We start from the raw sequence: 27,491 nt of genomic DNA, 5'->3' as shown, positions 1-27,491 counted from the left end.
GAGTATATTAATAATGATAAAATAAATTTAAAGGATTTGTGTTTATATTCTAATCAAATATTCAAAATGACATAACAAAACACCTTCTCAGAAAAGCATATGTTTTAGCCAGAAAAAAGTTTTTCTGGATTTCCTAGAAGTGAACAGGAAGAAGATAAAAAATCTCATATGTCATAGGCACTCAGAACCCATCCTGTACATCCTGAAATTGCCTAATAATAATAATAATAATTCAATAGGAATTACTACGTATTTCTCATGCTTGAAAAAATTACTTATAGGCCCTTCTTCTTTTTTTCTTAATGTAACGTAGAAAAGAATGCAGCATAAGGGAGAATTTATTTTCACTCAGTTACAAAGGAAAAAGATCTCCAAATCCTATTTTAATTGAGCTAGTAGAGACAGAAAAAAAAAAAGAGGCGAAAAATAACAAATTAACTTCCCAAATCCAAGTAAGTCTGTCACATCAGGCTAGTTCTTCCGGAGCTGAGAACATCTTGCAGCAAAATGGATTTTCCATATAATTTCTCCCTATGGAGTGTATTCAGAATTAGCCCAGAATTTTCAAGTGAACAAAGCAACTAGGTAGACTAGGGATTTACAGGGTTTTAGCATAGAGGAAGGTGTTTACAAGCATTTCATCCACCCCTACCTAGTGCCTGCATTCCTTCTCTGATTTCCCACGTCCATTAGCTCACGGCAGCACTGTGTTGCCTAATACAGTGACCTCTATCCATATGTATCTTTTGAGTACTTGAAATGTGGCTGGTCCAAAATGAGATGTGGACCATCTTAGCTTTTCATCAAGAGTGTGTAAACGTTCTCTTTTCTCCACATCCTTAGGTATTTCTGATGCCTGAAAGAAATGGGAAGGCTTCAGGAGGACTACTAAAATGAGAAAATAAGGAGTTTGAAAGGGATAGATCTCTGCAAAATGAAATCTGAAGATCATGTTATATAGAGAAAATACGTATTTGGTAGTAGTGGACAGGTGGGGTTGACAGAAGTGTTTTGACTTTCCTTAGTCCCATCTCAGCATTATTTATCACCTTCTGGTTTAGAAGGTATAAAATATACACTAAAATCAAAGACTTAGTAAATTTAAAAATTTATATTGATTATAGTAGTAGTTTTGCTATCTTAAGCTAAATGAAATATATTATTGAAATTAATTTTATAATTATTAATTATTTGTAGCCGCTAGAAAATTTAATATTGCATATATGCAATTGTAAACCTTCTGGCTTAGAAGTGTAAAATATACACCAAAATCAAAGACTTAGTAAATTTAAAAGTTTATATTGATTACATTAATCATTTTGCTATATTAAGCTAAATGAAATATATTATTGAAATTAATAATTTTATAATTATTAATTATTTGTAGCCTCTAGAAAATTTAAAACTGCATATATGGCTTAAATTACATTTCTATTGGAGATTGCCACTTTAGAGGCTTGCACAAATTGGTAATTAATTTTCTTAGTTCTTCCCAGATTATGTGTACAAGGCCGTGATATAGGAAATTGTCAAGATGTAACTTAATGAATAGACATGAGAACTTACTGGTTTGTATCTTTGGATGGGACCTAAATAACTGAGAGGCAGTTATCCCATTCATGAAAATGTAGAAAGGGGAGCTGGTATGGTAATGAATAGTTAAGATGAAGCTGATTTATAGCTAGTTTAACTTTGTATAGCTGTTGGCTGCTGGGAACCCGTATCTCCCCACCTCTCTTCTAGACAGTCTTTCTCAGCTATGACAGCAACTTAAGCAGGAATAAAGTGAGCATTCTCTGTCCACCAATGGGTTTAGCCAGACAAAAACACAAAAGGGTAGAGTTTATTCAGTTTCTGTAAAAGCAAATATCTATTATCCAGACAGTGACAAAGAAGCCTCAGAAAGGGTGTTCTGCTGAGTTTGCTTTTATTGAACAGGCAGTTGGACAGGCAGCATTGTAATCAGGACATTTTGAGGGCTCAGACTTGGTGGAAATTTCTTTATACCCTCAGATTACGGAGTCTAGGAGGAAAGAGATGGAAAAGACTGAAAATCAGTGAGTCTATTCCCAACAGCTCTGTATTGTTTTCTATAGCAAATAAGACAAGCTCCAAAGAATTCTTTGTATATACAGAGGTGAAGGTAGGTGATTCAGAATTGGGGTTTACTTTTTCCCTCATGCTTTTCAACAATCTTCCCGTCATTCATCCTAGAAGAGAAGATGGGTAGGTTAGATACTAGAACCCAGAGCTATTGCAGAAATGTGGGCTGTATATTTATAGCTACATCTTAATCAAAGAAATACATAGATTCTGCATTCTGCAAAGAAGTAACAGTTTAAAATCAGTTTCACATTTTAACCTGTTTGATACAACAAATATTGAGCACCTCGTATGTACAATGTGTTGAGGTGGATACAAAAATGAACATGGCTCAATTCTGCGTTTGATCACATGTAGCCTTCATGCTGATAAAAAAAGAACTAGGTGTAATTAGCACCATTTTGCAGATGAGGAAATTGAGCTTCAGAGAAGTTTAGTAACTTGTCACTGTCATGTTAGGTCATAACTTGAATTCAATTCCTGTAACATGAATGTTTTCTACTATAGTTTGTTGTAGGCCACTAGAATGTAATCAGCTGTCTTCCTTTGCCTGACTCATCCAAATATTTGAAATCAACCTTTAAAACATTAAATTAATATTTTTAAAATAATCTTATAGGGGGTGAGGGCCTCAGGAATTTTATTTCACATAACCGCACATCTTCAACTAGTACCACCTGGGGCATGAACAGCACTGTCACTCCAAACTCAAATCTCCACTTTATTGCCTATATCAACTCCAGGCAGATTTCTTTGGTTTGAAAGTAGCAAGCTTTGGTCTTCCTGAATCCTTGAAAATCTGTCATGAAATTGACGGATATAGATAAGAATTTTCAAGTGAACCTATCAAAATACATAATAATAACGTAGAATGCAAGATGTCCATAGACTTGGGAAATTGTTGAGAAATAGAGATAAGAATAGTCATTTATTTATCTCACAAAATAATATTGGTATTTTTCTTAATATAGAAATTTCCTTCCAATCTAGCAAATCATCTTTTGAGATAATGCCTTCTCGAGAGCACTTAGTTTTCAGAATCTCCTGACAACTAAGGAATGGTAGTAGAGCATTGGAAATGAAGTCAGGATATCTACATTGAACCCAATGTATTATACTGAGGGACTTTAGTAAGTGACAGTTTCCCCCAAGATGATTTTCTGTAAAGTGGGAAAAACAGTGATCCCTGCCCTAATCAAATGACTGTTGGAAGGAAACAAACAGAAAATGTATGTAAAACTCTAAAGACCTATGTAAATCTTAGTAGTTACTGTATAATAGTTATTGCATAATAGGAAGTATTATGTATTTAGCAACAAAAGTGTGGGTTCCAAGATACTCAACGTACTTTTCCAGGAAAGTTGTGACTGCCTGGACTGTTATTCTATTCTTGAGATTCCAGACTTTCTTAGAGAAACTTCCACCCAGAAATAAAGTTCAGACAAGAGGCTTCAACCCCAGTATTTACATCCTTACTAGTCATCAGAACAATGCTAGGCCATGACCAGTCTGTACCACCTGTACCCAAGATCATACCCTTGAATGTTACATAGGGACCTGAAGTTCCACCTGTGTCCAGGACACTTTCAGTTTTTGTTTCGTTAACTAACACCACAATAACTTTTGTCATTATTAATGTCTGCTCTGCAACTCCAGTGGAAAGCACACACCCAGAAATGGAAGAACGGCACTCTTTTACAACACCTTGTGTGCCGAGCCCCGGCAAGACTCTTCATTATTTAAAGAAATACATCTTACCAGTATAAACCTATGGCAAATTCTTTATAAAGTAGTTTTTCCAAGTTGCCTACACAGGATGAGAGTTACAGGGAAGTGTGGTCTAAGGTGTGGTCTATTGGACTGGCATAAAGCTATTTTGACCTTCGTCTCCTGAGATATATGTAAAGGTGAGTTTGTGAGGAGGGGGAACAGTATATTCTGTCAATAAAATGGGAGCAAACTACTAAGAATTTCTATATAATAAGACAGCAAACACAATACAGGGACTAGGGTTAAAGTTTAAATTCTCTTTTTATGGATTCTGGTAAAGAACCAGAATAGAGGTCTTTAAATGGGTGGTAAATAACTTTGTCAAGCCCACATGAGAAAGATAAGGCCTTCTGATTTCATTCCAGTCCTCAGCTTCCTCTACGCTGCTTTCAGCTGCTGATGTGAAACCAGGAAGACTCTAGCTTACGAATCTTGTTTTCACAGTTTCCCATAACAAAGATTGTGGGGTAGACGTTTTTAATATGGCCTTATCTAGTATTGCTTGATTAAGATTTTCAAATCTGGCTGAACGGTTTCTGATTCCATTATTGCCAAAGCTTTCTGTGGCAGTGGAATGGAGCAAAGAGAATGTGAATGATAATCAATAGCTTTATTAAATATAATGCATTAAAATGTTGTTTATTACATATAATTTTATCGAACTACAATTGAAAATAATTTATTAAAAATAAATAAGCACTCTACCATGGTCTGTTTATCTAAGTTCATACTTTGGACTCTTCTCTTTTTCTAAATTCATACTTTGGTCTTAGGCATAGTAATAATAGTGACATTAATTTTTCAGACATTGTGCCAAATGTATAAAAGTCAGTCTTTATTGAATATTTTCATAGTTCATTGGGATATTTGGTTTAGAGTATTTATGTGATTTGCCAAGAGTCTCATATAGGAAGCACAGCAAAAACTGAACTTTGCACTGACATTTATCCCAAAACAAAATATTTTTCTCTTATTTGAAAATTCCTATTTTTTCATGTTATATACCATCTCCCTGAGGATGACTATTTAAATAGCCACCAGGGAGAATGTCAAATTCAGTAATGCATGTTGAAACATCCTTTCAGGAGTTTAAATGAAATTGGTCAACTTTTAATGCTGGGAAATAATTTAATACAATGCAAAGTTCAAGAATATGGGCATTATATAGAAATTGTTTAAATCCAACTCTGTCACTCTCTGACCTCTCTTGGTCTCTGTCTCATCTTCGTATTGTAGATCACAGAAGATAAAACCTATCCTGAAATAAGAAACGTTATATTGGAGACATTGCTCATAAACAATCGATTAATGAATCCATCAAATAGTTCAAAATATTAACTGCTGCATTATTTCCACTTATTTCAGTAATTACTTAATTATCCTTATAGTGAAAATGTGACCAATTCTGGGTCACCTGACCTAGTGTTACCTCTCTGGCCAGATAAATGTCGTTACTCAATGGAAGAGAACAAAACCAGAACCCACTACTCCTCACAGCGTAACCATGGAGGCCAGTCTACTTCTGTACTTACAGATGAGGGCTTGCTGGCAGCGGTTGTTTCTGGGGTGCTGCTCTCCTCACACTTCCCTGTACTGCGGATGTGTGTATTTGTTTGGCGTATCCTAAAACAGATCAGAGGATGCTTCAACAATGAGGAAGTTCTCAGTTATAATAAGAAAATAAATAAGGACCAACGCGCAGGACATTTGGTATCAAACCAAACTGCATTTAGAGGGAGGATCTGGGATCTGCATTCAACTATTTTCATTTTCAGTAGGTATCGTCCAGGCTGTCTCTCTTCTGCTCCAGATTTGTCCCCTAGCCCTGGACCTATCCTGTCACATTTCATTCACTGATATAGTTCATAAAGAATGTTGGAAATAAACTTGGAGATCATCTGTTCTAAAGGTGATCTCGCATTTACAGATGCGAGAAATAGATCCGAGAGAGATGTTTGACTATATTGAGTACCAGTAATATGACTTGGGGAAAAATATAACAAGACACAAATGATACAGTCTGAGTTTTGTGGTTGGAATGAATCTTAAGGAGTATGAATTTTAACCCTTTCACTGGAGAAATATTATGAATCAGACACATACTTGTTTGCTTTTGGTAATGGGAAACTCATTATCTATCAAAGCAGTGCAATTTGTCTTTTGGCATTGCTTAAGTTGAAATTGCTCTCCTATAACTTTCTCTAAAACCTTGGAAACGAATATTGTTTCCTTTTGCCTCAGAGAACCTGATCCTTCTTTATAATATATACTCCCAGCTCCCTTAACCAAACAAACTATCCTGAGGCATGTTTTCTTAATATTTTCATCATTTCAGTTTCTTACTCTAAAGTTCCCTTAAATAGAGCACTTGTTATGGGTCTATAAATTGATGAAAATGTTGAAGAAAATTTTATGGATAATTTAGGCTCTGACATTTACAAGAAAGAGGAATTGAAGGATTCTGGGCTGCAGATAAGGTATACATAGTAATGGAATTCCTGGGCAGTTATATTTATTGCTTAAACAAGAATTCATAATTTTTCTTTTTTTTTTTAATTATACTTTAAGTTCTAGGGCACATGTGCACAACATGCAAGTTTGTTACATATGTATACATGTGCCATGTTGGTGTGCTGCACCCATTAACTCGTCATTTACATTAGGTATATCTCCTAATGCTATCCCTTCCCCCTCCCCTCTCCCCACAATAGGACCCGGTGTGTGATGATCCCCTTCCTGTGTCCAGGTGATCTCATTGTTCAATTCCCACCTATGAGTGAGAACATGCGGAATTTGGTTTTCTGTTCTTGCGATAGTTTGCTAAGAATTTCTTAATTCTTAAAAACCTATAAGGTCTATGGATGAATTTCAAGTACTCCATGAGCCTAATTGTTCACATCACATAATTTTTAAAAAATTTCTTGAAAGGGGTAACTTTCTTCATATTATCTAAGGAATCTTTGGTCTTTGAAAAACTAAGGAATTTAAGTGGAGATAAAAGAAAATTGTATTTAGACCCAAATCAATAAGGTCAAAATCCTGTCTGATTTACTTCCTACCGTTGTAACTTTAAACAAATTACCTGGACTCTCTGAGCCTCAGATTAACCTTCTGTGCAATAAAGATAACAACATTCCATAGCAGTTTGCAGGGATTCAGTGACTGAAATCTGAAAGTGCCTTATCTACCGTGCCTTACCTATAGATGAAGGATTATATTCAGATTTTATGCTTTTAAGCATATGACCTGAGGAGCGCCTTTTTCTTTTAAATATTTTTCCAGGATTAAAAAGCAGGATATCAGGGAGTCCTATCCTCATGTTCTAGGCCTTGCTTATAGCGTCCTAAGAAGGATAAAGTAGTACATGAACTGCAATGTAGGTCTGGGGTCAGGTGAGATGGAAAAAACAAGGTTTGTCACTATTCTCTCCTTGAAAGCTGGCCAAATGGTGGCCAGGAGAAGGGAAGGGATGCACGTAGAGGCAAGGGGAAATTATTTAAAAATTCAGACAGCATTTGAGCAGAGTAGCAACAACAAAACTAAAGCCAATAATAAGAATATTAAAATGAATCCGGCCGGGCGCGGTGGCTCAAGCCTGTAATCCCAGCACTTTGGGGGGCCGAGACGGGCGGATCACGAGGTCAGGAGATCAAGACCTTCCTGGCTAACACGGTGAAACCCCGTCTCTACTAAAAAATACAAAAAACTAGCCAGGCGAGGTGGCGGGCGCCTGTAGTCCCAGCTACTCGGGAGGCTGAGACAGGAGAATGGCGTAAACCCGGGAGGCGGAGCTTGCAGTGAGCTGAGATCCGGCCACTGCACTCCAGCCTGGGCTATAGAGCGAGACTCCGTCTCAAAAAAAAAAATAAATAAAATAAAATAAAATAAAATGAATCCCTTGTATTCAACTTAAGATAAAAATATTTTTATATCTAGCAGTTCTCAATCGTCTGTGAAGTCAGCAGCTCAGAGAACTGTCTCCATTTCTCCAATGAAGGGAGTGAGATTCAGAATCATGAAATAATATGCCTCCAGATACCCAGATAGCCATAAATATGAGAGCAGACATCAGATCAGCCATTTACTTATTGTTCTTTCTTTTGTACAGTGCACTTTCCTTTGGCAAGGTACTACTTCTCTCAAGAGGCGGGGTTAAAGAAATGGGGAATCTGTAGCTATATTATAGTCACAGGAGCTTTTAGATATTATACACTGGGCTGGGTTTATATAGCTGTACTCTTCTACTGTTTTTGTCCACTACACACAGAATGAATGATATTCACACTCCCGTGACTGTGCACAGGCTTATCCCTATATTCTGTAATTGTAACCCCACTATTATTTTTTCATTCTCTTTTACTCAATAGAGCATATAGCAATGTAGGTAAGCAATTTACCAAAAGAATAGCCTTAAATCTTTTCTATTTTACATATAAGAAAGATAATTCACAAATTTTGAATTTTTAATTTCGACGATGAGTAAATTACTTGCAACACCCTTCGAATTTATATCGGTGCATTACTATGGGTTAACACTCTAGCTGAGAAATTCTAAACTGGAAGATACGATGGGGCAACTTGAATACTTACAGGTTTTCATGACAGAGCATGCAGGGATTGTTGTAGGTTTGGCCGTCGTCACCACAGACAGGCTTTAAATCCTTCGGACAAAGATAACCTATCCTGGGCAATACTCGGTAGTCCTTGCACATCTCAGAATCCTGAAGAAGCAAAACATAAAGCAGACTTACTTTATGGCATTCAAAGAGATGGATGGGCTTAAGAAAACCTCTTGAGTTCCTTAATCCAACTTGAATAAATGGTCGTAAAAGGACTGTGATATAGGTTATTCAAACTCAAAGATTGATTTTGCACCATATGAGGTGAATTTAACTTCCTGAATTTGGCCATTTTTAACTAGACAAGGTAAATAAACAAAGAAACAAGGAATAGCAAAGCAATAAGAAAGCAAAAATCCTTTATAATATGTGACACAATTACCTGCCCATAAGAAGAAATCTAGAATGATAGGCATGCTAGAAATAATATTTGCCTTTTTAAGTGAAGATACTGGTTATACACAGCCTAGAAAGGAAAGACTTAGAGATCAATACTCATAAATTGCATGAGTTTTTGAGTCCTAGCTCTACCACTAACTAGAGAAGTGACTTATCTAACTTTTCTCAGCCTTAATTTTCTCATCTGAAAATCATAAATAATAGTAGTCCTTACTTTATATTACTGCTTTAAGGGATTAAAACAGATAATGCATGTAAGTTCATGCTTAACACAGTATCGGTCACATACTAAGTGTTCAGTAACTTTTAGTTGTCAGTATGTGTTCCAGGGTAAAATCATATGTATATTTTCCATGTGAAAGAAGAAACATATTTGCTCTTTGTAGTGTTTTGGAAGTACGAGTTTAGTAATTAATGATAATTACAAGAACTTGATTGGTTTTTTAAGAAGACAAAAAGTAGAGCCAAAATATAAAAAAATGGATTCAAAAGCAAATAGGATGATGGAAGACTTAAATCCAATGGTATCAGTAATTACATAGAATATTAACAAGTAAGTACTCCAGTTAAAACGCAGAAATTATCAAACTGGAAGAACAAAAAGAATCAAGTATATAATATTTATAAGAAATATATTTATAAGTAAAGGGATGAGTTCTAAATAACTCATGACTCAAAGTAATCATAGAATTTAGAAATGAAATGAATTGCAAAGAAAATATAACCTGTCAAATCCCAGCAGCCAAAGCAGTAATTTGGGGGAAATTTATAACCTTAATACATATATTAGAAAAGAAGGAAGTTCTAAAATGGATGATCTAAACTTTCATCTGAAGAAGCTAGCCAATGATGAGCATAGAAAAATTTTTAAATAAATAATAAAGAGGAGAAATTAATGAAATAGAAAACAGAAAAAAGCCAAAAGTTGGCTGCTTGAAAAGATTAGTAAGTTGATAAGCTATTTGCAAAATTGTTCAGAGTCAAGTAAACATATATTAACCAATATTAGAGATAAGAGATCATCGTTATATGAGCTGTAGATATTAAAAGAATAATTTAGAAATGTTATAAATAACTATATACCAAAAAATTTGACAACATAGGTGAAATTAATACATTCCTTGAAAACTACTTACTGAAAACAGGCACAAAGATGACAGAAAATTTAATAATATTATATCTGCTAATACTCATTTTGGAGAAGTCAAGCAGCATTTGTTTGCTTGTTCCTTTGTTTTGATAAATGATTCAAACACCTAAATGAATTGCTTTAGATTGTGGTGAGTTCCATATTAGTATAAATATTCATGGAGAATTTAGATAAGTAACTTATATGAATCCCTGGCAAAGGTTAGACTCAATCAGGTATATCAAGTGTATTTTTTCAGGTAACTGGTGCTATAATGTTCAAAAGGTACTACAATGCTCCTTACTATCTCTCTCTCTCCTTATTTTTTTTAACATAGTACTTCAACTCAACAAATTCTGTTGACTCCACCTTCAAAACAGACCCAGTATCTAACCACCTCTCAAAAGTTCCACCACATGGTATAAACTAGCATCATCTCTTCTGTAGACTACTGCAATAGCTAATTAGCTGTCCAGCCCTTGCCTCCCTGCAGTGTTTTCAATAGATATCAGGCAAAGTTATTCCTTTAAAATATAAATCAAATCATATTACTCTTCTCAAAAACGTCAATCAGAATATTAGGCAAAGTCTTTAAAACTGTCTACAAAACCCTTTATAACATAGCCTCCCATTAGATTCCTGACTTCCTCCTCTACAGCTGAGGTAGCTCTATTTCAACAACACTAAACGTTTTGCTATGTTTTCTCCCTGGAATATGGTCCCCTCAGATATACCTACAGAATCAGTACCCTTAGGTCTTAATGTAAATGTCACCTTCTGAGAGAGTTATTCCCTATATATGCCACTTAAAATTGTATCCCCTCCCCTCCCCATCTCAGAATTTACTGTACCATTTTTTTTTCTGCCTTATTTCCTCCTTGGCATTATTTTATTTATTTATTTGTATTATTTATTGTATCTGCTTTTCCAATATACTATGAACTTCATGGAGTGAGTGCTATCTCTTTTGTTTATGGCTATTAACCTAGCATACATAAATAATGCCTGGAAAAATAGTGGGTGCTCAATAAGTATTTGTAGACTGACAAAAGGACTGCTGGCTTGATGAAAAGAAATGAATAATGAAAGATTTATTTTTCCAAAAGAAATCTCAGCTCCAAAACAGACTGTAGATTTTGAGGGAGAATGAGGGGGTTACTGGTCTGCTGATGATATCTTATTTCTTGCTGCTATCACAGAAGAAATATGTGCATTTCTTTTATGTGACTATTATACTTTAGCATTTTTTAAAAAAAACATATTTTGTTAATAGCTCTTCTCCATGCCTTTGTATCCCTGATGTAGAGCCCAATTTACATGAGCCACCACACCCAGTTCAGCCTATATTTTAAACAAGAAGTTTCAGCTACTGGGAATTGCTAATTTGTGGAAATGTACACCTGTGAGCATGCTTGGCATAGAGTTCCAGGATGTGGACACGGATTTGGTTGGAGGAGGGAAATAAGCGGAAGCTAGGTGAGGAAACTTGTTGATCTGCTAAAATTACAGAATTGAGGCACCTGACTACGTATTCTACCACATGTGAGATTAGTCACAATTATTCCACACCCACATTGTAAATTGCAAAATGTACTAAACTGAAGCAAGGCAAATAATCTCAAAGGGCACAGAATAAGGCACTAATGAGAAACCCCAGAACTCTTGCCAAGCATAAACTGCATATAGTCCTCAAATGACTTCAGGATGCACTGAATCAGCAAACCTCAGACCCTTCTATGAAAATAGCAAATAGCAACAGGTCAAAAAAAAATCAAGAAAATTAAACTGATAAGTAGCATTTCAGAAATAGTCCTCCTTACCAGAGAACTGAGAGAGTCTGGGCTGTCTTGCTCTTGAGAAGCTCTAACATGGGATGGCTTTTCTTGAAGTTTTGCCCTTTCCAAAGCTTCTGTTAGACTAGAGAAGAAAACAAAAAGTGACTGAAAATAAGAAACAGTTCCTATAACTTTCAGTGAGAAGTTAAGCAATCCTCATAAAATATGACAGAGGCCAGGCATGGTACCTCACGCCTGTAACCCCAGCATTTTGGGAGGCCTAGGCTGGCGAATCACCTGAGGTCAGGAGTTGGAGACCAGCCTGGCCAACAGAAACTCCGTCTCTACTAAAAATACAAAAATTAGCTGGGCATGGTGGTGCACACCTGCTATCCCAGCTACTCAGAAGGCTGAGGCAGGAGAATCTCTTGAACCCGGGAGGCAGAGGTTGCAGTGACCTGTGATTGCACCATTGCACTCCAGCCTGGGCAACAGAGTGAGACACTGTCTCAGTAAATAAATAAATAAACAAATAAATAAATCATAATCACAGAACATTGAGATAGTGACCAGGATAACATATTAAGAAAATACACAATTAGGAGCTGGTTTAGAACTTTCATCACTTAACAGATGACAAGCGGCTTAATGTGCTTAAGTTTTGATTTTCTAGAACATAAAATGAGAGTAGTATTTGGTAATTCCTCCCTCAAAGAACACTTACTATGAAAAGCTAAATAAATTTGACTATTGTTGTGCTCACAGTGCGCTTTACAACCATCATCATCATCATCATCATCATCATTTATAATGTCCATTGGTCTCCACTTCTAGTTGCTTTTTAGAATAATCTAGAAACTCTTTCTAAAAAATAAATTACATCACCCCAAGATTCTGATGTAATATATTTTGGGGTGTAAAAATGTGTGTTTATTTTTATGAGGCATCTCAATTGAGTCTGATCTAGTTGTGGAATAAAGATCTTGAAGAATTTCTTCTAATTATGATGCTGAAAGTTGAAAACAAATTGTTTAATGACACAGTTAGTATACATCTTGGTTAGAATTTACGGAATTTCTGTCTCCAAGTCTAAATGTTCTTTCTACTATATCAGGTGTTCTCAATTTGAGGACTTTAATTCTAAAGACTTATTTTTAAAATCCCATAGGGTTCATAAATACACAAATTTATTCAATCAGCAGTTTCTAAAAATGCACTTCCCCTGCTAGCTGTAGGAGGAGCAGAATCATCTTACTCACAAGACAGCTCTGCACATGTAGCACTTGTTTGTATAGAACTTTCCATCAGCACCGCGCACTGGGTCATTCTCTCTAGGGCAGATGAGCTCATTGTTCCTTATATAGTTTCGAAATTCACTGCACTCATCCTAGAAAATGAGAAAGGGAAAGTGAACGTGACTTTGTCCCTTTTTGGCTTAGTGATTTTTTCAAACTTGGTTTTAGGAAGTCCTCTCTTAGTTCTGGGCTCAGACTCACTATACTTATCCTGGCAACAGAGGCCAAGGAACACACAGGTTGTCTAAACTTTGCATCCTCTGCTTCATTCTGAACCTGTCTGCACTGGTCCTGAAAAATGTAGGGAAACATAACACAACACTTGATAGACCTTCTTGTTTTTTCCTCCTGTTCATCTATCCTTCCTTTCCCCTATTTTCCCGATGAAGCATGCTTTTGACAAAAGGACAATTGCTCAGGGATCTAACTCTACAAATGTGATTGTTACTATTAAAGAACTGAATGAAGATGTCTTCTTTGTAGTCTTGAAAAAGAAATAGAAAAGAAAGCATCATGCACGCACACTACTGATTCTTTAATGCTGATAAAATCATCTGGTGAAAACAGAAGCGAAGCTAAAAGGGAGACTCAGATTAGTTTATATTGCCTGAATTATGAAAATAAATATCAACGAGCTACCCAAAGCCTTATTTCACACTTAAAGTGTCAAAGATAAGCATGCAGTTGAGTTGGTAAAGAATTTTACCCTCTACTTTTCAATCCATATTTCTCCCAAGGAAGAAAGACTAAAACATTAATTGACACACACTCTCAGAGAATTTTCCACAAAATCAAAAACGATATCAAACCCCAAAACTCCCCAGAAAATCCTGTTATGATCCAAAGTGGCAAGACTAGTAAAATCAATTTTCTTTGAAGTTAAGAGATTAGTATCTTTATTATTCCCAAAACTGGAGAAGAATGCAAAATTCCGAGGGTGAAAAGTAAGAGAGTTATTTTGGTATCCTTTAAGAAATAACCTTTGCATTATTTGAGGGCTTGCTACTTGATTTCTCTTCATCTTTCTTTTTTCTTTCATTAGCTTCTCGATCGCTGCAGATTTAAAAAAAAAAAAAAAGATAGGGTAATTTTTCTAGGGTTGTTACTGAATTGTCTTTAACCAAGTGTTTCTTCAATGCTAAACATTAGCAAATCTAACACTATTTTCTTATACTTGAAAATAAAATTCTAAGAATACTTTTCTATAAGCTAATCAGTTCTGATTGTTGGAATTTTCATGATAATATATTTGTGGCAATGCTATCGACTATCATAGATGCTGTTACTATACTCTTATCCAGAAAAATATGATCCTAAAAGGTCTTTATTTTTCCTTAATATAACAGATTTATGACTCTTATCTAGAAAGTTTCTATAATTTTCATTTTTACTTCTCTAATTAAATTATAACTAAACTCATAGTTTTTATTGTTATTTACATAGGTATAATGCTTTGAAGTTCAGAAGCATTTTTAAAATGTCCTCGAATCTCCACAAAACTATATTGTGCAGTTATTTTTCCCTTAGGAGGAACTGAGGCTCTGCACAATGAACTGGCCTGTCCCAGGTTATGTAGCTGATAAGCTACCTCTTCCTACCCCAGAGGTTCTGGGTGTGATTATGCTTCTCAACATCAAAATAAAAAAATTATTGTGAAAGGGCTTTGGAAATTGTCTCTTCAAAAGAGAGGAGCTATCGTATCATTAATGTGTGATGCCAAGTATCTTAGGTTTTAAAAGTAACAAGAACTAATTTCTGGCAAACAGGCACAACTATCAAATTTATTGATAAACCTTTTTACGTACAAGATGCTCTGACACATAGCACATTTATTGATGTGCATCTTGCCATATGGGCCTCGAACAGGGTTATTTTCTCTGGTGCAGATAAGCTTCCCATTTATCCGCATGCTTCGAAATTCACGACACAGATCCTACCAACAGTAGCAAAAAAAGATGTTACTGTCATGGTATAATCTTTAAAACCTGATAACGTGATTGACTGATTAGATATAAACTCATAACACAGGAAAAAAAAACAGAGAAAGTAAAATTTCAGAGAAGAAATATGTTTTAAAGGCACTTTAGTCAATCTCTACGTAAGAAGTTTGAATCTTGTTCATTGCATCTCTCTCAAATGATTGTCTTGCCCTAATGGAATTTCAGTACTGCCTAAAGCAGCCTATTCCTTTAAAAACTAAGTGTGTGTGTATATATGCGTGTGCGTGTGTGTATATATATATGTGTGTGTGTTTGTGTGTGTGTGTGTGTGTGTGTGTGTATATATATATATATATATGATCTTGCTCTGCTCTCCAGCCTGGAGTGCAGTGGTGCAATCATAGCTCATCGTAGCCTCCAACTACTGGGCTCAAACAACACTCCCACCTCAGCCTCCTAAGTAGCTAGAACTATAGGCATGTGCCACGGTGCCTAGCTAATATTTTAAAATTTTTTGTAGAGACGGGAGTCTCTCTGTGTTGCCTGGGCTGGTCTTAAACTCTTGGCTTCAAGTGATTATCTCACATTGGCCTCCTAAAGCACTGAGATTACAGGCATGAGCCCCCATGCCCTGCCCCATCTCATTTTAATACAATTTTCTATGAGGCAGAGCCCCAAACCTGTCTCCCCATGAGTGCACTCAGTATTCCACACATAAAAAGTCTACTTCAAAAGCCCTGGAATGAACTAAAAGACACTCTTCTGCAAAACATAAAAACATGTAAACTTTCAGCTTCATTTCTCAACAACAATTTACCAAGAACAAGCAAAAAAAAAAAAATTTATTGTGCAAAGTGCTTTGTCATGTGGCTTAACAGATTTATTTTAGTGGTTGTAAAAATCTTATAAATAAATACTCATCATTCTCATTTTACAGATGAGAAAAATAAATCTCAGCGATATTAAATAAAGTCAGTGTTGAATTTGTGATCAGAAACCTGCTAACCACCAGGCTATACCTTTTTACTTATTTGCTTTTACAAGGCAGAGAATAAAACTCCTATCTGTGGATAAGTATATGGAGCTGCCTTTTGTGTTCATTGAAACATAATGATCGTAAAAAGAAGCCAATAGAACCGAGTCTACAGACAAGATCTGGAATGTATTAAAATCTTTAGAGAGCTTCAGAAGTCTCTCGAACTTCGTTTAAGCCCAAAGAGCCAAAGTGATGATATGGAAACATTACCTTAAAAAATAACACAGTAACCTAGATTGTACTTACCCTTCTTTCTTTAAATTGTGATGTCCGTAAACAAACAATTCCAGGCCTTACTTTTTATTGCAGCATTCAAAAAGGTATTAATTCTCTGGAATTAAATACCTATCAACATATTAAATGTCTCACAACCACCATTTTCACAAATTACTGGAAGTATTTTCTTTTCCAGGTGCTCACAATACCACATACATCTATAATAGCACTCCTCTGACTGTATTGCAACCCTGCAATTCAGTCTTTGGTTCTTCTATTCATTATTTATGTGTAACTAACTTCTCTTAAGTTTTCCTGAATTCTAAAAAATTAGAAAAATATTACCCACTGCATAGATTTTGGGGGAGGTTTAAATATAATTATTGGTAAATCTTATTTAACTTTGCATGTGTAGATAAAACTGTAGTTCTCTATTTTACACACACACACACACACACACACACAATCTCAATATTTTCTTTTTATTTATTTTTTTAAGACAAGTTCTCACTCTGTTGCCCAGGCTGGAGTGCGATAATGCTATCACAGCTCACTGCTGCCTTGAACTCCTGGGCTCAAGTGATCTGCTCACCTTAACCTCCCAGTAGCTAGAGTTGCAGGTTTGCACCATCATGCCCGGCTATTTTTATTATTATTGTTATTATTATTATTTTGTAGAGACAGGGTCTCACTATGTTGCCCAGGCTGGTTTTGAACTCTTAGGCTCAAGCAATTCTCGTGCTCTGGTCTCCCAAAACACTGGAATCATAAGAGTGAGTTACCACACCCTGCCTCCATATTTTCTTTATTGTTGGTTTTTTTCACTCAATATTTTCTATCTATACATATAGATAGCATTCTTCTGTTTGAAATTTTTTAGATAAGGATCATAAAATTAAAAATTTACCAAGATTTTAAATAGATGTCCTTTAAAGATCATGTGAAGTTGTGCAATAAAATTCCCAAAATATTTTTAAATAATGATAATTACTATTAATATTTCATTTTCTTTAGTCACTACAGGCTTAATGAAAAGTGGCCCTACCAATAGGAAAAACCTTCCTAGGGAAATTTTACTATTTTTCTGTTCTAACTGGAGTCCGTCGGTGGATTAAAAGAGATTGTGCTGTGTAGTATTCTACGTGTTGGTGTTGTAGTGTTGAATACTATTTATGAAGACTAAAACTGAACACTAGGTGGCAATGAAATGCCAGATCAAGAATTTATTATCTCAAACTCCAACTTTTTTTCTTTCTGTTTTTTTGTTTGTTTGTTTGTTTTTGTTTTTGAGACAGAATCTCGCTCTGTCGCCCAGGCTGGAGTGCAGTAGTGCGATCTCGGCTCACTGCAAGCTCCGCCTCCCAGGTTCACACCATTCTCCTGCCCCAGCCTCCCAAGTAGCTGGGACTACAGGCACCCGCCAGCACGACCGGCTAATTTTTTGTATTTTTAGTAGAGACGGGGTTTCACCGTGTTAGCCAGGATGGTCTCGATCTCCTGACCTCCTGATCCGCCTGCCTCGGCTTCTCAAAGTGCTGGGATTACAGTCATGAGCCACCGTTCCTGGCCTCAAACTCCAAACTTTTGATACTAATTTTCTTTGTAATTTTTGGCATCTGATTGTTTGATATTTATTTGTTTAAAAAATTCAGAAACAGCCAAGTGCGATGGCTCATGTAATCCCAGCACTTTGGGAGGCTAAGACTTGAGCTCCAGCAGATCACTTGAGCTCAGGAGTTCAAGACAAGCCTGAGCAACAGCAAGATCCTGTCTCAAAGGAAAGAAAAAATTCAAAAATGAAATTCACTGGCTAACTACAATAATTTAACAATTGTCACTGGTTCTACAATTGCATCAGAGTCACTCTTGGGGAATTGAAGAGCATGCTATTTATTTGCAAGGTCTGGCCATGACTTCATTGTTTACCATTATATTGCCAATGATTGGGACAGAGTCAGCATTTCATGAATATTTGTTGAATAAATTTACCATACAGTGAACTAACTGAATTCAGGTATTAGCGTGTCTAACATCTATTACCTCTTTGTCATTGCTCCTTTCTCCCGTATTGCTCCTGTTTTCATCCTCTTTCTTTTTTTTTTCAGCTGCTTCCTTTTCCCTGGGGGGAAAACAATGAAACATTTCAATCAAAGTGAACAAACACCTCATTAATTATTAGATCTGCTTCTAAGACAACTGCCATTTTCTCAAACTGGTAAGAAATGACTATTTTACTTTAAGACTCACAGGCAGAATCTCATTTTGAAACATACTCACAGTTTTTCCTTACACATAGCACACTTATTGCCATGTGTCTTGCCATCTGGACCCCGGACAGGGTCACTTTCTCGAGTGCAGATAAGTTTTCCATTTTTCATTTGGTTTCTAAACTCATCACATGTATCCTGAAAAGATGGAAAGATTATATTGGAAGGGCTGTTTTTACAGAGTATCTGATTGGATTTGAGAATCAGAGGATTTCTTTCCAAGAGTCAGGCAGCCATGTAACCTTGCTGTGGTAGGCAAAATAATGGCCCACAGAGAGGACATTCCACAATGTCCTCTGTGGAATCAGACTCTGTTTTAGACATATGTTCTAATTCCTGGAACCTCCAAATAGGTTGCTTTCATGGCAAGGAGGAATTATGGCTGAATATGGAATTAAGATTGCTGATCAGCTGAATTTAAAATGGGGAGGTTACCCTGGATTATCCAAGTGGGGCCCAGGTAATCGCAAAGGTTCTTACTCATGAAAGAGAGAGGCAGAGGCAGGAGAGTCAGTGTGAGAACGGTACAACATGAGAAGGACTTGACTGGCCATCACTGGCCTAAGGGTGGCCACAAGCTAAAGAATACAGGTAGCTTCTAGAAGTTAGAAAAAGCAAAGAACCAGATCCTCACCTAGAGCCTCTACAAAGGAATGCAGCATTATCGACACCTTCATTTTAGCATGATCAGACCCATTTAAAACTTATGGAATCCAGAAAGGTAAGGTAATAAATTTGTGTTATTTTAAACAACTGCTTGTAGTAACTTATAATAGCAGCAAAATACTACAAAAACAAAAATAAATCCCAGTATACTTGCAAAACCTCATTTTCCCTATCTATAAAATAAGGTTAAAAGGCCATATTTGACCAGGCTGTTGAAATAATTAATAAACTATTATTTATAAAATTGCCTCATAAAGTGATAATCACTAATAACTTGGTAACTCCTGACCTTCTATGGGCAAGCTCTAGCTTGATCATATTGGCACCTTCTTCTGTAGTTTTGATCGCCAACTGTTGACTCACAGAAAGAACATTCTTGCCAAAACCCAAATAATAACTCACCTTCCCTGATTCTGATCCAGTCCCATTTGAGCTGGAGTGAGAATCATCATTTTTTCTCTCTGCTTCTCTTTCCCTGGAGGAGAAAAAACTCAATATTCGTCTTGTTAACACATATTTACCCTGGATTATGCAGTAAGTGTGTCCCGTGCAAATGACAAGAAGCCAACTTTCTTCAACTGTGCTGGTCAATGATTCCAAATGGCCATCAAAAAGTCTCTAGAATTCTGGCGCAATAAAGAACAAGGGTCTACCATGATAGGACTTAGACTTCACAGAATTGTAATAGAAAATACAATAGAAATCAGCCACTTGGTTAACTGCCCTTGCTAAGCCTCATTGTTCCTTAGAGAATGCAAGAGAAAAAATATAATATTTGGAAACTAGCAAAAAGAATAATGTGCATGGAAAGAGCCATAGCAAATGAGAAATAGCCATTCATTCAAGAGGAATGTGACTATGTTTTAGACATGCCTGTTGAGAGACATACTTACAATTTTGCTTTACACATCGTACACTTATTGTTGTACGATTTGCCATCAGCATCACGTACAGGATCACTCTCCCGAGTACAGCTGAGTCTTCCATTTTTCATTTGTTCCCGAAACTCAGCACATTTATCCTGAAAACAGAGAAGAATGAAGTCCCCCTGGATTACTTAGTCTACTGTATTCTTAATAAATATTTTTAACAATCTGAGTAAGAGAAGTTCTTTCACCTCTCTTTATAAGAAACATAACACCGCCGGTGTAGGGTCCAGCCCCACAGGGTGGGTGGGTTTTTCTCCCCTTGTGCGGAGACGAGAGATTGTGGGAATAAAGACACAAGACAAAGAGATAAAAGAAAAGACAACTGGGCCCCGGGGACCACTGCCACCAAGACGCGGAGAGCGGTAGTGGCCCCGAATGCCAGGCTGCGCTGATATTTATTGGATACAAGACAAAGGGACAGGGTAAGAGTGAGAGCCATCTCCAATGATAGGTAAAGTCACGTGGGTCACGTGTCCACTGGACAAGGGGCCCTTCCCTGCCTGGCAGTGAAGGCAGAGCGAAAGAGAGGAGAGAAAGAGAGACAGCTTATGCCATTAATTCTGCGTATCAGAAACTTTATTACTTTCACTCATTTGTTACTGTTATCTAAAAGGCAGAGCCAGGTGTACAGGATGGAACATGAAGGCGGACTAGGAGCGTGACCACTGAAGCACAGCATCACAGGGAGACGGTTAGGCCTCCGGATAACTGTGGGTGGCCCTGACTGATGTCAGGCCCTCCACAAGATGGGGAGGAGTAGAGTCTTCTCTGAACTCCGGGGAAAGGGAGACTCCCTTTCCTGGTCTGCTAAGTAGCAGGTGTTTTTCCTTGACACTGACGCTACCGCTAGACCACGGTCTGCTTGGCAGCGGGCATCTTCCCAGATGCTGGCGTTCCACTAGACCAAGGAGCCCTCTGGTGGCCCTGCCCGGGCATAACAGAAGGTTTGCACTCTTGCCTTCTGGTCACTTCTCACTATGTCCCCTCAGCTCCTATCTCTGTATGGCCTGGTTTTTCCTAAGTTATAATTGTAGAGCAAGGATTATTATAATATTGGAGTAAAGAGTAATTGCTACAAACTAATGATTAATGATATTCATACATAATCATATCTGTTATCTATATCTAGTATAACTATTCTTATTTCATATATTTTATTAGACTGGAACAGCTCGTGCCCTCAATCTCTTGCCTTGGCACCTGGGTGGCAGCAGCCAGGTGCAGTGGCTCATGCCTGTAATCCCAGCACTTTGGGAGGCCAAGGTGGGCAGATCATGAAGTCAGGAGTTCGGGACCAGCCTGGACAACATGGTGAAACCCATCTCTACTAAAAATACGAAAATTAGCTGGCCATGGGGGCAGAAGCCTGTCATCCCAGCTATTCGGGTGGCTGAGATAGGAGAATCCTTTGAACCCAGAAGGCAGAAGTTGCAGTGAGCCAAGATTACGCCATTGCACTCCAGCCTGGGTGACAGGGCGAGACTCAGTCTCAAAAAAAAAAAAATCTAGGTCTGGTGTCTGCAGAGAAAAAGGGACCAAAATCACCCACGTTCTAATTACAAGAGATGAGTTATCATGGCTACTAATGTTGCTTTTAAGGATCTATACAAGGAAATTGTAAATATGACTGAATTTAACAGCATATATTAAATGTCAGCAAGCTACAGGTTCCCCTTGGTACTCTTAGTGGACCGGTTCCAGGATCAAAATCCATGTATACTCAACTCTGTCAGTTGGCCCTGTACAACTCACCTATACAAAAAGTTAGTCCTCCAGATATGCAGGTTTCACCTCCCACAAATCCTGTATTTTTTATCTAAGTTTGGTTGAAAACAATTACGTACAAGTGGACCTGGGAAGTTCAAACCCACTTTGTTCAAGGGTCAATTGTGTAGCCCACAGGGAAAAGTCTTTCCTGCTGCCTGTTCTTACACATAAAGTTTTGCTGAAACACATCCTCACTCATTTATTCAGATATTATTTTTGGGCTTCTTTCCCACAACAATGGCAGAGTGAAATAGTTGCAGCAGACATTATATGACCCACAATGCCCACAATGCTGAGAGTATTTATCTGGCCTTATACAGAAAAAAAAAAATGTACAGATCTCTAGTGCAGATAGAAGAGAGAGAAAAATGCTGGAGGAAAACCCAAAGTTACACAAAATGTCAAGGAAGGTAGGTTTGACCAAGTTATGAACAAGACAGACAAAATGTCTATCACACAAGTCTAATCAACAGGGCTATTCCTTCAAAGACAGAACTCAGCCTCCTACAGCAAAAAAGATGGAAAAAAAACAGAACAGCCAGCGTTTATCAAAGGTAAATATTGGGCCTTTGTCAGATCTGGAAGTGAAGACATGGTTTTGATATTCTAAGGTTGTAAAAGGATAAATAAGGTGACTGCAATTTTATGAAACTGTGTTCATTGACCCAAGGAGTGACCTTCTGTGCAACATTGCCATGCTGACACTTAAAAATGCCTCAAGAAACATGCTAAACCTTTGCCTAAATTATTTTCTTTTATCCCTGGAAGAGTACTGCTAAATCAGGGAAAGTAGAATCCAGCGAGATGAAGTAATTTATTCAATGTCTCACACGTCCAGGTAGTAGGGGCGGGATCGTATCCCAATCTGACTCCAAATCCTGTGTTTTTTTGTTCTATCATGCTGCCTTGGATTGACAGAAAAGACACCTCAGAAAAGTGGCTCTGTCAAAGGCAAGAAAGAATAATGAAAGAAAATGAAGAGCATGTGATGCTGATGAGAACAATTATTGATATGAAGTCTAGATTACCATAAAGAGGGCTCAGGAGACTGGGATAAGGTCATTATATATTGTTAATTATTTCAAGGTGTAAAGAAGTCAAAATGAAGCCCAGAGCAGTGAAAATGTGCTGATATCTTACCTGCAAACTTAAGGAGAAAATTATCTGTTCTCCCAAGGACTCAGCACTGTATAAAACTGCCTTTACCATAGACTATATATGTTGTGTCATAGTCCTATTGTCAAGGAGTTGAGCCCGCCCCAGTTACTGAAATTAGAGGTTGCTCTCACCTGAGTGTTTCCTCCTCCACCATCACTGGAACCATGTCCTGCAGCATTTCTCTGATCTTCCTCTTCTTTCCTCTTTCTTTCCTCATCTTCTTTCTGGCTGGAAATTAGAAAGTGGGAGGTAGGGAATAATAGATTACAGATAATGGTGTGCATTTCTTTGATTTTCTCATTATATGAACAAATCACATATGTATAGAATTATCGAGCATTGAGTTAACATCTACTCTGCTGCAGTCCTTCTCTGAAAATAAAAATACAAATTATATGGAGTCCTTTGCCAGGAAGGGGTCTCATTAAAATAAAAGAACACCACATATATATCACCACAAACAAGACAAGGTGAGTAAAGCTGGATGTGGTGGTTCACACCTGTAATCTCAGCACTTTGGAAGCCTGAGGTGGGTGGATCCTTGAGGTCAGGAGTTCGAGACCAGTCTGGCCAACATGGCGAAACCCTGTCTCTACTAAAAATACAAGAATTAGCCGGGTGTGGTAGCGTATGCCTGTAACCCCAGCTACTAGGGAGGCTGGGGCAGGAGAATCGCTTGAACCTGGGAGGCGGAAGTTGCAGTGAGCCGAGATTGCATCCCCGCACTTCAGTGTGGATGACAGAGTGAGGCTCCACATCAAAAAACAAACAAACAAACAAACAAAAAAAGACAAGACGAGCAATTAACTAACATTTCATAAATGTTCACTAGGGATCTCCAACTGTGTTTATCATAAATACCTAATGATCAAGAGGCCCCAAAATCATTATCTTCTCTACCAAATGTATTCTTTCTCCTAGATTTTCTACCTTTCACAAAAAACAAACACAAAACAGTGGAATCATCTGTAATTGCTCACTGTCCTTCAGCTTGCATAGCTGTTGCCACATGACATTGACTTCACCTTCCCAGCATCCCCCACCTTGATCCACTTGCCTTCTAGCCTACATCCTTGCTCTGCATAGCTGCCTCTTCCTAGGTTATTTATTGCAGTTCCTCCCCCCTACATGAGTAGCAATTCTTAAGTTTAGTACTTTCTTTCTCTTTTTCTCCTGTTTACTGCTGATAAATGAATCTTCCTAAAGGAACAATATTTATGGCACATACTGTCCTATCTGAACAATTTTTGCAGCTTCCCATTACATATAGAATTGACCTCAAAATCTGTGGTGTGCATTCAAGGTTGATAAAGTTGGTAAGTTCTGACTAAACTAAATGACTTGCTTTTTTCCTAATTTTAGATCCTTACTCTTGCTGTTCCCCTCTTTTCCTCTCATTACTTTCTGTCATGTTCACATTTTATCTAAATTATAAGGTCCAGTTCTATCCCACCATAAAACTTTCTATTAACTGTCTCTTTCTTGAAGTACCATAACATACTACAGACAAATTTTTCATTCAACAGTTCCTCCTTTGTATTATATTACCTTATGTCCAAGACTAATCTCAGTGGACTGCATGATTTCTGAGAAGATTATCTATTTCATTCACCTTTGTATAACCATTATACACATTGTACATTGTAGATGTTTGGTAAATGCTATTGAATGACTTAAATTTTCTAGGTGTACTTCCAAACTTTGTGTAAAGACCTACTTTTCATTTTCTGAAAATGTGTTATTTTCAACAATGTAGGTGAGGACTCTGACATTAAAATCTGTGTGTTTTCTTTCCAACATGAATTGCGAGATAATCCAGAGAAAGGATCCACTTGATAGCAAATAACTTAAGAATTTTATCCAGGAAGTGTGATCCACTGGTAGAGTCTACCCCAGAACTAACAGAGAATGTGATAACTTAGTTGTATATATATATTTTTTATTTCTAGAACTGTGACTCTTGGCCATTATAAAGAAAAGATTTCTTTCAAATGCTTTATGGATAACCTTGTGTTTCTATTACATGTAAGGAAAGGACAAACACAATACATATTATTTGCCTGGCTCATTGCTTCCCAAATTCCACCATCCCATAGTAGCGGTTTTCTTTGTGCACTCACAAGACTGCCTTACACATGGCACACTTGTTGCCATGGGTCTTGCCATCTGGGCCACGCACAGGATCATTTTCTCTTGTGCAGAAAAGTTTTCCATTTTGCAAAAGACTCCGAAATTCATCGCATGTCTCCTAAAAGGAAAAGAGAAGGAGAAAGCTTGAGTATCTTCTTGGAAATTAGTTTATTGGGTTGCTACTAAGTGCTTTATGAAAAAAAAAAAAAAAAGAGAGAGAGAGAGAGAAAATGACCTGAGAATTTTTTTTCTGGCAATTATAGTGTTCAATTTCTATTAAGCACACAGGACTTAAGAAGAAGGCTCTATTTCTTTTTCCTTGATAGCCCCCAAATCCAGACTAAACCTGCAACCATACACAAGACTCTCAATAAACTTAGTTCTCTGATGACTGGGCACACTCCTTGTTTAGGGTTACATGAGGAATTGAGACAGAACAAGCAATCACTTAAGATCAAAGAGTTAATTACAAATGGCCGTTACAATTGATTTTGTATTTTATTCTGAATTCTTTAGCTTAAATTGAAATTCAAAGAAAATGAAAGAGGGAATTTTTCTCCTAGCTCTGCTTAAAAGTTCATTGCCAGATCCCCTAATTAATTATATTTAGCAAAAGAAAAATAATATGAGAGGAGAGTTTGTCTGTAGCAGTAATGTGAAATCTGAAATTATCTCATACTGAAGAATTTTCTCTTACAGATGTTGAAGAGTGAATCTATTTTTCATGTGAACTGCTATTATTTTTAAATTTAGAATTACAACTGTGCAATACAACTTTAAACAAGCCAAACATACAGAATTCCAGGGCAATACTTCTTTAGAGGTGATTTTTATTATCAATAGTCTCTGATGGGGGCAGGGAAATGACCACAACTTGGAATAAACTACTTGGAGCCAGCCTTTTTGAATCCGAGAAAATATTATTTGGGGATGCTACTTTTTAATATTTTTCCCAAATATGGGCATGAAAATATAACCACAGGTAAAGCAAGGAACACACGTGTTGACTAAATGTGGTAATCAAAAACACATTGTGTGCTAGAAAGAAGGCTGGCTTTGGTATCAGGAAGTCTAGGATTGAATTCTATTGTTTACAGAACTTTGAAGTATGAAGATATTGGTGCTGATACTCATACTCCCACTAACTTTATAAGTAAGTTATTCTTTTTCTCTGAATTTTTTTTCTTTCTTTTTTTTTTTTTTTTTTAAGATGGAGTCTTGCTCTGTCACCCAGGCTGGAGTGTAGTGGCACGATCTTGGCTCACTGCAAGCTCCGCCTCCCAGGTTCACGCCATTCTCCTGCCTCAGCCTCCCAGGTAGCTGGGACTACAGGCGCCCAGCACCACTCCTGGTTAATTTTTTCTATGTTTTTAGTAGAGACGGGGTTTCACCATATTAGCCAGGATGGTCTCGATCTCCTGATCCGCCCACCTCCGCCTCCCAAAGTGCTGGGATTACAGGCCGAGCCAGCGTGCCCAGCCTCTGAATTTTAAATCTTAATATTAATATATGGGAACGGAATAAATCAGGGGTTTACAAACTGTGACCTGTGATCTACATCTGACCAGCCATTTGTTTTTATAAATAAAATTGTACTGGAGTCAGTCATGCCCATATGTTTGTATACAGTTTAGGGCTGTCTTAGAGTCACAACAGCCAAGTTGAGTAGTTGTGACAGAGATTATATGGCCACAAAAAAAGGAAATATCTGCTATCTGTTCCGTTAAGAAAAAGTTTCTCAACCCCTGGACTAAATGAACCTGTAGTTCCCTCACAACTGGGGTTTCAGTAATTCCATAGTTATTTTTACAGAGATACTGCCAAACCTCATACTTTCATTGCAGTGTAAACATTCAGGATCACTACCTTTTCAGCTTCTCTTTTGACTTTTGCTCTGGGTTCAGCTCCTTTTTCTTTTGCTTCTTGCTGGCTATAAGAAAAGGGAGGACAAAACAGTCATTCCTAGCACCCAATACATATTATCCTAAAGGAGAAATGTCTCTACATAAAAATGGTCCATTACTTCTGTACCTCCACCAACTTAGCTTTGGAGTAGAAAGGTAAATACACACCCCTCTACATCATTGTTCTTGTTCTTTTGTTTGTTTGCTTTCTGTTTTTTTGAGATGGAGTCTCGCTCTGTTGCCAGGCTGGCATGCAGTAGCACGATCTTGGCTCACTGAAATCTCATTCTCCTGGGTTCAAGCAATTCTCCTGCCTCAGCCTCCTGAGTAGCTGGGGCTATAGGCACGTGCCACCACACACAGCTAATTTTTATATTTTCAGTTGAGA

At 37.2% G+C, this 27,491-nt stretch overlaps 1 protein-coding gene across 3 annotated transcripts in view; it reads right to left on the bottom strand.

The window, feature by feature from the left end:
• Nucleotides 1-1,910: 1,910 nt before the first annotated feature.
• Nucleotides 1,911-27,491, bottom strand: part of SPINK5 (serine peptidase inhibitor Kazal type 5) — a 73,964-nt gene continuing 48,383 nt past the window's right edge. For 2 of the 3 annotated variants that reach the window (XM_015141197.3, XM_078004487.1), the window contains exons 20-34: nucleotides 27,066-27,129; nucleotides 25,190-25,317; nucleotides 23,201-23,297; nucleotides 20,109-20,236; nucleotides 19,618-19,690; nucleotides 18,560-18,687; nucleotides 18,323-18,401; nucleotides 14,896-15,023; nucleotides 14,071-14,143; nucleotides 13,055-13,182; nucleotides 11,841-11,937; nucleotides 8,464-8,594; nucleotides 5,406-5,496; nucleotides 5,076-5,131; nucleotides 2,063-2,210 (exon numbers count right to left, since the gene is read on the bottom strand). In XM_015141197.3, coding sequence (XP_014996683.2) covers nucleotides 5,111-5,131; nucleotides 5,406-5,496; nucleotides 8,464-8,594; nucleotides 11,841-11,937; nucleotides 13,055-13,182; nucleotides 14,071-14,143; nucleotides 14,896-15,023; nucleotides 18,323-18,401; nucleotides 18,560-18,687; nucleotides 19,618-19,690; nucleotides 20,109-20,236; nucleotides 23,201-23,297; nucleotides 25,190-25,317; nucleotides 27,066-27,129 — 1,366 coding nt within the window. In that variant the 3' untranslated portion in view covers nucleotides 2,063-2,210; nucleotides 5,076-5,110. Of the gene's footprint in view, nucleotides 2,211-5,075; nucleotides 5,132-5,405; nucleotides 5,497-8,463; nucleotides 8,595-11,840; nucleotides 11,938-13,054; nucleotides 13,183-14,070; nucleotides 14,144-14,895; nucleotides 15,024-18,322; nucleotides 18,402-18,559; nucleotides 18,688-19,617; nucleotides 19,691-20,108; nucleotides 20,237-23,200; nucleotides 23,298-25,189; nucleotides 25,318-27,065; nucleotides 27,130-27,491 lie in introns of all 3 variants that reach the window. The other variant, XM_001103450.5, reaches the window with a different exon arrangement.

The sequence above is a fragment of the Macaca mulatta genome, chromosome 6, assembly GCF_049350105.2.
Source record: "Macaca mulatta isolate MMU2019108-1 chromosome 6, T2T-MMU8v2.0, whole genome shotgun sequence".
Classification (NCBI taxonomy): domain Eukaryota; kingdom Metazoa; phylum Chordata; class Mammalia; order Primates; family Cercopithecidae; genus Macaca; species Macaca mulatta.
Note: the sequence above shows the minus strand (reverse complement) of the source record. Positions and strands in the feature narration are given on the sequence as shown.